Raw genomic sequence first — 10,110 nt, 5'->3', positions numbered from 1 at the left:
CACATTGGGATCAAAACAGGACCCATATGGCCAGATATAGGCTTGTGTTTTTTAAAGCGGCCACACTAATGTTTAGTAGGATGCACATGGCAACAACGTTTATGATTAACAATCATTATATGATGAATCCTCTCAGTTAAATGAGTGCCTCTTGCTAGGAGACCCGTTTTCCTACCTCAACAAAATACCAGCATTAAAAGCCCCCTCATTGTTTACAGGACATCTGAAAAGTTTAAGTCTGGCTTAATTTTTTCATTGCAGAATTTATCTAGTAAACCCTCTGTAAAACCCATTGAAAAAGGTTTCATGAACTGTAAACCTGAAATGAATTGATCAAAAAGGGCTTTAAAAGTTCTGAACAAAACATTGCTCAGAGTTTTGTGAATCAGACCCGAAGAGGCAAAGCCTTTGAAATGTGTTGCACAAGGTAACAAGTCTCATGATGTTTTAATGCAGAACCCAAGTCTGCTGAAAAAAAAGGGTTATTACAATGTTTTCCAATAATTGTAGTGAATAATTCACACTCTATACAATACATCTATGCTGTGTTTATGTGAAGTGATTTTCAGTAAATGTAAAAATTCCCTGGTCACCAGCTGGAATATTCTGAATTTCTGTTCTGTTACAGGGCATAAAGCAATGTGGGCGGAGCCTAGGAGCGATGAAAGGGGTGGTGTGCGGTACAGTAACTGATGCGTTCCAGGCTGCACTATTAAACTGTACTGGCTATGAAACCAAGTATGGGAAAAAGAACATTCTGAGCACTAAATAGCCAATTCCGTGCACCCAAACCGCAGTGAAGGCAGATCAGTCAAACCTCAGCATGACGTAATTAGGATCCAAATTAGGTTTGATTATTAAGTGAAGTTGCTATGAAGTTATGAGAAACGCAGAAGAATTCTTGAAGCTATGTGCAGATATTTACATACGATCAGCATCTTGGAGACAACCACTAAAACATCTGACTCACTGTAAGCATCCTCAATATGTTAAAAAGCATACAAACCACAGCTTGAGGTCCTTGAAAAAGCACCTGCAAGGCGTTCTAAAACATTTTTTTGATGATCTCAGTGTTTTCAGTGAAAATGTATCTAAATGGATGAATACACAAAGATGTTTTGTCCTTGGCAGCTGTATTATATTCATTTAGCATGATAAAAGGAAAGCAACTAGACAGGACAACCAGACACACTATTGTGAAAAGAACAGATAACACACACTCGATATTCCTTATAAACAAAAGCAGTCGTCGTGATTGTCATGTAGATTTGTATTGTTAACTATTATTTTATAAGAGTCCTCAACAGCCATTTCCAGAGGGATTCCATTGCATTCCCAGATTAAGACATGTCACTTCCATAATCCAACCTGAACGCAGTATTATTAATGCTTCAAGCAAACAAACAAACAAACAAAAAAAGAAACCACCCAAGAATATTTAGGGCTCTTGAAATACATTCCTACAAAGTTTATTTCTGAGTTGCTACCACTTGCTGTTTTTCTACTTTAAAGCAGTCTGGTCTCATTTGTGAAATGGATTGCATTGTGTGGTCAGCGCAGTGTCTCAACGTGGGGGCTTCATGCAGCTACTCAATCAGCAGTGCTGACTGCAGGGGTCTGAATGTCCTTCGACTGATTCTCCTCTGATCCAGAAGAGCCGCGTGTTTCTTCTTTGCATTAGGAGTATGACACAGCATTATATCCAGAGTCACATCAGTGACCTGACCGGACAAACGCAGCTTAGCAAAGATGTCCTCGAATCGACTGTGCAGCTGAGTGCTGTCCTCCATCTTCTCTCGGACTGTCTCAAGCTTCAGGGGAAAAAAAACAAAGAATTGCCATTGTTTTAGTTACTGTCTTTAACTTTACAGCCCTGTCTTTGTTCTTAGAACATTTTCCTTCTCATTGTAGTTAGAACACTTTATTGGAACGGGATAATGGAATGCACATTTGGTGCTGTAGAATCTATTTTGAAAATTCAAAGTGGCCAACTTATTAATACTACAGATACTGTACATCAGCATGCTCCCTTTCTACTGCAGCAAGAATTGAACCACCACTTTATTTATACCGTGAGATTTGTTCAGGTTGCTGTGACTAGGGAGAGGGAATCGGCAGTTCAATGAAAATATCAGAAGCTCATTAGAGAAATGGGTAAAACATTGTTCGGTTACCTTGAAATATGTTTTACAAGAATACATTCAACTCTAACTCTTCCATCAGTTTTTAACTACATCTGAGTCACAAGACGTGCAAAATAAGTAAAAAAAACAACAGTATAGTACTTTACTTGTAGTTCGCTATAGCACTTTAACCAGAACAGAACCATTAATGTGTTGCATATTTCTAATATGGTTGAAGTTCTTAATCATAAAAAACTAAACTTTATACAACTATTCAGTTTAAAGATACAGTTTGTGTTTGAAACACAGGGCTCTACACTCATGCCGTTCTCCACAAATAAGTAGTAAGCATTTTGATGTCTGGACATTGATGTATTTACTGTCTGTCCTAAAAAAATAAATAATGTAAAATATACATAAACAAAGATTATGTACATTACCTTTATACATTTAATTCAGATGGAGGTATTTCTTTTTACCCGTTGGGTCTCACTTTGTGTTGCTGTTCAAAATACTTGGATCATTCCATGCCCACTCAACCAGTGCCATTGCCCGTCTGTCTCAGATTTCAGCCTCACCCTTTACCCTGTAGGGGATGTGGGTCCTAAAATGTAAGTATTGCTGTAAGAACCTTAGGAACTAGTATTCCAAACTGAACTTGCATATGGGACTTGGGACTTTGTTGTTATGATGACACATTTGAAACTACCAAGGTTCTTACAGCAATACTTACATTTTAGGACCCACATTCCCTACAGGGTAAAGGGTTAGGCTGAAGTTCGGATAAAACTCGTCAGTTACCCCTCGTCTGGCAATCTGCCAGAAGTGAGTAGGGTGCTCCTAGTATTTTGTTAAGAAAAGCCCTTTTCTGGTTGAGTTGGCATGGAATGACCCCCTTGAAAGAGTTTTCTTGTTTTCTTTACTGTAGCTCTATTTGTTTCCATTATCTTCAAGGAAACTTTTCATTTCGGCAATATCTACTGTTTTAAATCGCTCAGTGTGAAAAGACCTTTACTCAGCAAGGAAAACTAATCATTTATAGTTTATGACAAGCTGTGGTCATGGGATCAACATTGATATCTGTGCACATATGTTTTTATCATAATCACATATTCATATGAAAATATCCAATGGCTGATACAGTGTAATACAGACATACAGCTGTATTTGTGGGAAGCGTTTACTCACCACCTCTTGAGAAAAGGCTGGCTTCTTGACGAATGTAGGAGTGTCTGCCACTATCGCCGATTCCAGAAAGGACAGAAGGTCCTTCAGATCCCCTGACAAGCCCAGCAGTAAAACCTGTTCAAAGGTAGAGTAATGTATCCCTCTGAAGAGCCAGGCGTTATATACAGGGCTGAGAAATCATTATATGCTCTACCCAATGAAAGCACCCGATTAACCAGCACTCCATTTCATCAATTAGAATGCTTCCTTGTGTAGGATCAAATTCAGCAAGCATTCTGTGGGCATATACTGGTGATGAATACTATCAATTAAAAACAAAATGTCCCTTTGACAACAGAGAATTTGTTAGATGTCTATTTTAATGATCTAATCAGTGGTAGGTTTGAATACTGCCTCCCCTTAAACGTATAACCCTTGTATTCTGTGATCCTCACTTCACTGTATTTGTATTGCATGTCTTAATGTTAATTAGATTCACTACGTTCAGTTTACTTTGCCTCTTAAGGGATTAAAACCATTTTCTCACGCATAGTTTTGAGGTCAAAGCTGCACAGCTGATGTTTTGCGGTCCCCTTGTCCACTAGATGCTGATAAAGACAGCCCTATACCCTAACAGACAGGGTCGTTTGTGCATGTTTGTATTCAGGAAATCACAAGCTTCAACTACAGTTAGCTGCAAAGCAGGAAGTATTGAGCATTAATTTTGCTGTGATACTTGAGCCAGAGAACTAAGGTACGGTTTGAAGAAAATAACAATTGTTTTAAAATCAGCTGTTTTCAGCGCTACAGGAATTTAAGGAAGTACACACTCTTTAATGCAAGTCGGACTTGGTTCCTTTTTATTTAAAGACACATAACTTTTCTTGACTTGTAAATAAACAGAACTGTAAGTGGAAAAGAATCCAAAAGGCTAACTTAGACTGAAAAAACTGCTTCTCTCTGAAGCCCTCACCGTTTCATGCGTCTATTTTATTGCAAGGCAGTGCCCAGTGCCCACCCCCCACTTAAAATAATGTAGAAGAATGCAAAAGTAACTATCCATTGTAAGTTATAGAAATAGAGTACAGTACAGTGCAACCCTTCTCTGATACTGTGAGCCTGTCACAGAGCACACCAAACCCGACTATATTAAAATCCCTCAGTGCAGTACAACGCAACCCTTCTCTGATACTGTGAGACTGTCACAGTGCACACCAAACCCGGCTATATTAAAATCCTTCAGTGCAGTATAACGCAACCCTTCTCTGATTCTGTGAGCCTGTGACAGAGCACACCAAACCCGACTATATTAAAATCCCTCAGCTGGGGAAAATGGCATGCTGGGAAGAGACACGACATTGGGGGGAACGAGCCACGTGGGTCCAATGGCCTCTGCTCATTCCCAACCTTTCTAATGTTATAATGTGCTAATGGTTATGAATATAAAGTGGACTTACTTTAAGATTTAGGCAAACTTTGCTTTCTGTGTTCATAATCTGTGAGTAGAGTGAGCGGGCTCTCTCAACGTCCTCCTATAAAGAAAACAAGCTCCTGTATGACCAGATTGCAGCACGACATTATACATGTATACTAGACTTTCACTGGAATCAATGAGAACATGCTCATACATAGCAGGGCTGCATTTTTTTTCACAGTAAAAAGTGGTCTGTTTCACGGTCTCAAAACAGAGATATTTCACAATTAAACATAATTATTAAAAGCAGAAAAAAATAGCATTGTCACATTCAAAATGGGTTATTATTACAACAAATGTTCCTAAATATTTAAATGCTTAACTGAAAAACAGTAATTGGTAATTGTAGAATATTTCGTTTTTTATGTCCACCTTTTAAAGACATTCTGTTTTCACCAGACACGTGAAATATCCCTTGTACAAGACAGAGTGATCTTTCAGAAATAGGAATTTTCACAGGGAACTACATATTGCACAGCAATGGGTCAATTTCACGGAAATGGTGAAATCTGTGAAACAAAAAACACAGCCTTGCTCATATATTAAAGAGGTGGTACTCTGCTGTTTAGCATATTCAATGAACTCACTTCACTGAAACAAAGACCTGAGGACCAGAGCTCACTACTGTAACTATCAAGACATTCCCTGTTATGGACCTCCCTCCCTATACATGCCTCCCACCTGCAGCTTTCAAACACACACATTACAGCAAACTTTTATTTTATTTTACTTTTTAAATCTGGTAATATAAGGTTAAAGAAAGAGCTACTTTCAGGTAGTCCTGAATTTCCTTGGACATTTCATCATGAGAATGATATTTTTAACCACCCCTTCAAACGTATTTCCTATCATTACCTAACCAACTGCTTCCCTATTGAGTGACATGCTTCACAGCCAGTAAAACACTTTGACCCTCAAGGGAAAGGACCTGGGAATTGACCAAGGTGTTTCTTGACTCTTCAAGGTCAGAATGACAGGACATGAAAAGGGAAAAACATATACAAACTTGTCCCAGTTATCCATAACCAGGGTTGGGGTCAATTCCTGTTTTTCAATTCCAATTCCAATTCCTTCAAAGGAATTTATATTTTAGAAACATAATAACTATTGTGATTGCTCAGCTGCTCTTTTTGAAGCCAATTTAATTGACAGCGGCTCCAATTGAAGTCATGTGTTGCCACTGTGAGAAGCTCATTTTAACTGAATACTACTAATTGCAATTTTGATCAATGATGTGTTGGAATTGATTCAGAGGGAATGGGAATTGGGAACAGCTTTTAAAAAGGAATTGGAATTGAAAAACTGGAATTGACTCCAACCCTATCCAAAACAGTTTAAAAAGCTGAAATGCTGTTTGCCATACCTGTTTAAGTGCAAGAGCAATTGCAAAGAAGAAGGCCTGTCGAGGAACATGCTTTCCTTTACTCTGGGTCTCCTCCAGTATTAGAGTGCAGATTCTGTAGGACTCTGCAGTGTTCTGTTAGAAAGGAGTAGAGCGTATGAAGCCTCTGCAGCTACAGTGTGTCAGCAGTGCATTTTACAGATATGATTTCATGCTGTTTGTGCTGAACGCTGCTTTCGGAACACACACCAGTTTGTAGCAGATGGCAGATGCCAGGGTGCATGTGTCCTTGTTGAATGAGACTCCTTGGATCTTCATGTCTAACAGCACCTCCAAAGCACCTATCATTAAGAAATAGATCAAGACAGCATTGCTTATATTAGTGTCACATCTCTTTGTGGCTTGACAAGAAGTCTGTTCCCTGGATGGCACTCCTACAGTAATTAAGCTGAGGTGTGGCTTGTGTAATTGAGATCACAGTGACAACGCAATGGCAGGCGCTCAAGAATGATTATATCTTTTCACTTGAATACAGTGATTTCACAGCGAGGGACATTCTAGCCATACTCTTAATCACTTAATTGAAGCAAATGCACCTCTATTCAGTCAATTGATAACCACTAAACCCTGATGTGGAATGGTAACTTGGTTTAATGTAATGCCTCCAAACTAGACTACATAGGCAACAGGGATGGAAATAAGACTCCCACTGCATAGCAGTTTGATCCATTCCTGGTTTTTCTATGAATCTAAGAAGACACAACTGAGCTTGTTGCCTATACACTGTGATTAATCAAGCTCCTAGTGAAACCTGGATTGCTATTCAATATGTCTTATTTCCATCTCTGGGCAGGCTAGTGTTGAGCCATGCATTTGCAAATGAAACTGTATGTTTTTGGCCATCATTAGCATTAACATAATAGGCAGTGAATTTGTTGTGTCATTTTCTAACAATACATTTGACTGTGTAAGCCAGGATCCTTCCCACATTTACTGGAAACCCTGCCTTTTAACAGTATGTCTTGAATAGTTTGGCAAAGGGAATGATCTGATTCTGTGGGTGTAAATAAATACAATAAAACTTCAAAGATTGCTTACTGTCATAATATCCCTTTATGAACAACATATCCATAACAATGTTGAAGGAAGTTGAATCTGAAAAGAATCCTTTCAGAGCCTGAAACACAAAAGGCATTTTTACAGAAATAAACAAAGCAGTGAGTAACAGACAAGCACTAAGATGCCCCAGTCTGTTCTAAAAATAGCATACACATGTTCAAGAACAAGGTTTGCCTTTTGAAACATTGGAATGCAGCAGTGTTAGGGACACTAACTGAAGATGTATTCAGGCACATCACTTCATGGTTTATTTTTCTATACAAACATATATTGAACCAGCTAGACTGGCTCCCATAGTATCCTATGTAAGGACTGCTAGCTGGTTACCTATTGCAAGCACTGCTCTGCCCTCTAGAGTCCATTACAAGCTCACAACCAAACAAAACTCAAGTTCACTGTCAAAGCAAATTCAAAACAATGCAGCACAATATGGAATGAAAACCACATGGCGAGAACATGTGAAATATATATATATATATATATATATATATATATATACCTGTCATCAATAAGTGAATCAATCATAAAAAACTATATTTTGTATTCATTTGTCACAGAAACTCTTTTTATTAAAAGAGGTCACCTTGTCTTTCACCAGCTCTGCTGCAGTCTCTTCCAGTCCTAACTCATAACACAACCTCATAAAGAGAGGTCCGAACTTAAACTCTCCAAATGCCACATTTCCATTTTCCTCATGGTACCTAATAGCAGCACAGAAACAAAACCAAACACACGATTAAGCAAACCCCTTTGTATCCTTACACTCTTTAACTATGGAAATAATTCAACATTAGCAGCCACTGTAGTATTAATTATTACCAATAATAATAACAATAAGAATATTTCATTATCTATTCTACATTACCAAAGCCCATAATTTGTATGTATGTATTTAGTATTTCTGTTTTTTGCTTGCACAGGTAAATCAAGCCTGTGCCAGATGCTGGTGTCGAGGATCACTCACTGTGCCCAACTGAATCAGTACCTGACCTCTGTCCTCAAGCTTTTACCTGTAAATGGCATTCTTGGCTACTTCCACATCTTCTGGGGTCTGGCACAAATGCAAGACCAGTTTTAATTCATCTTTAAGGACAAGCTCATTCCTCTGCAGCCTTTTATCCAGCGTCTGAAAATAGTTATCTTAAGATAGTGATAGCAGAGAACAGAGTTGGTAAGTTAACGGAAAATAATCAGATAACGCAATTGGCATTTTATTGCATTCATTACAAATACATCATGAAAAAAATCTAGAGTCCAAAATAAAAAAAAAAACAACATTTAACAGTAAGTGAACCACTGTCCCTGATTTTTAACAAGCTGTAACATTTTATAGTTTGTCTGAGTGTTAATTAACAAAAAATCATGTGTGCTAGTGAGTGTTCACATCATTACAGCTGCATTTGAACTACTGCACTATTGTACAGGCTCACGAAAGGCAGTTAGTTACAGTATAGCCAATCTGCAGTCTATCTACACTCAGCAGTTATCTGCACCTCAGCCTGCAGTTCTGAGTTCACATGAATGACGAGTCTTTGTTGAATTGAACGGTGGCAATGCTGTACTTGCTGTTACCTTTGTCTCCATATATCTGATGAGCAACAGCTACTTTTCTTTGCTGGAATTCATGCAGCCGAATCACATCCTCTGAAAGCAGATGCCTTTTTGCTGCAAATATAAGCATATATTCCTATTATACCGTATTGTCAACATTAATACCAAGAGTGTTGGTACAGACAGTACACTATAGAAGCTGAACAAGACGATTCTGGATGATGGCAGCTCGCAAACTATTTTTCATTTCAGAACTGCTAACACTCAGTTCTATATTCTGAGGCAAGGTGATCTATTCTGCTAATGATGATGGGGTCTTACTGCTTTACTTCAAAGATCTCTTCTTTGCAAGCTAGACTTGGGGTCAGGCATGAAACTCAGTGGTACCACTTGCAGGACAACCCTTGAATGTTTGCTTTCTATAACACAGTAGGATAAGAGAATCCATTACAGATTTACAATAAATGGGATGTTTCTGTTGATACCCTATCAATTGGATCAGCAGCGATTTATACACTATAGTTTTCTGAACGTGGTTACGGGTAATGGAATGACTCCCAACAGTTCTAGAATGTAGCCCACCGTTCTGCAGCAATATCAACATATTCACACAGGAATACAGTGTGTTCAGGGACGGACATAAGACTCACATACAGTCACAGCGGTTTGAACCACTCTGGACTTTACTATTAGTGTAATCAGGTACGCCAGCTCCAATCAACTACCAATAAGCCAGCACCAATGTAAATGCAGTGTACTGTTCTGCAATGTGGTTTTGTTTTAAAATCTAAAGTTTCCAAGGTCAATAGTACTCTCTGCACACAGTGCTGGTGCGTGCGGTACAAATCAGCATTTTTGTTTTATATTATCCAGCAGCATGTATAGAACACAATCTATACATGATATTTTCATGCCATACAGTCTAACATTACAAAATACTGTGCTGTGTAACTCGGGGCTGACAACGTCCATCTATACTAATATAGTAACAGCGAGGCACGGAGTGGCAGGCTACCCCCTTGTTCATGATAACGTGTTACTGTACAGCTCAAGAAGCAAAAGATAAATAAATAAATACATAAATGAACGTCTGTTCCTTTCAGAATGTTGTACTCAAGCACACAGACAGCGAGTTTTCGCGACTGCTGTTGTGTGAACATCTTAAATTACTCCTTGGACCGCAACTAAATACGTAAAATACGTACCCCCTAATCTGCATGTCCAACACTGTGACGGTTTGAAAGCGGTGATAATTCCGCTTTTTTTAAGGGTATTTGTTAAGATTCTGAAATAGCCCGTCGTTAACCTGATCGCCATTCTGTCCCCTGGACATA

At 38.6% G+C, this 10,110-nt stretch overlaps 1 protein-coding gene across 1 annotated transcript; it reads right to left on the bottom strand.

Moving 5' to 3' along the window:
• Nucleotides 1–391: 391 nt before the first annotated feature.
• Nucleotides 392–10,101, bottom strand: LOC131697930 (pentatricopeptide repeat-containing protein 2, mitochondrial-like). The gene is made up of 10 exons (XM_058989954.1): nt 9,982–10,101; nt 8,798–8,890; nt 8,236–8,365; nt 7,809–7,926; nt 7,205–7,283; nt 6,356–6,447; nt 6,128–6,241; nt 4,748–4,822; nt 3,312–3,425; nt 392–1,811 (listed from the first exon to the last, which is right to left on the bottom strand). The coding sequence occupies exons 1-10, from the start codon at nt 10,091–10,093 to the stop codon at nt 1,587–1,589; spliced, it is 1,152 nt and encodes a 383-aa protein (XP_058845937.1). The 5' UTR covers nt 10,094–10,101; the 3' UTR covers nt 392–1,586.
• Between the last annotated feature and the right edge of the window lie 9 nt (nt 10,102–10,110).

Source organism: Acipenser ruthenus, chromosome 1 (assembly GCF_902713425.1).
Source record: "Acipenser ruthenus chromosome 1, fAciRut3.2 maternal haplotype, whole genome shotgun sequence".
NCBI lineage: Eukaryota > Metazoa > Chordata > Actinopteri > Acipenseriformes > Acipenseridae > Acipenser > Acipenser ruthenus.
Note: the sequence above shows the minus strand (reverse complement) of the source record. Positions and strands in the feature narration are given on the sequence as shown.

What these genes read in the sequence shown, in the direction of transcription:
- LOC131697930 (XM_058989954.1), bottom strand. Translation starts at nt 10,093, where the DNA reads ATGGCGATCAGGTTAACGACGGGCTATTTCAGAATCTTAACAAATACC. An exon ending in CAGAGCTGGTGAAAGACAAG is followed by an intron (nt 7,284 to 7,808) that starts GTGACCTCTTTT and finishes TTTGTGTTTCAG; the next exon opens with GCTCTGAAAGGATTCTTTTC. An exon ending in TTGCTCTTGCACTTAAACAG is followed by an intron (nt 4,823 to 6,127) that starts GTATGGCAAACA and finishes TTTTCTTTATAG; the next exon opens with GAGGACGTTGAGAGAGCCCG.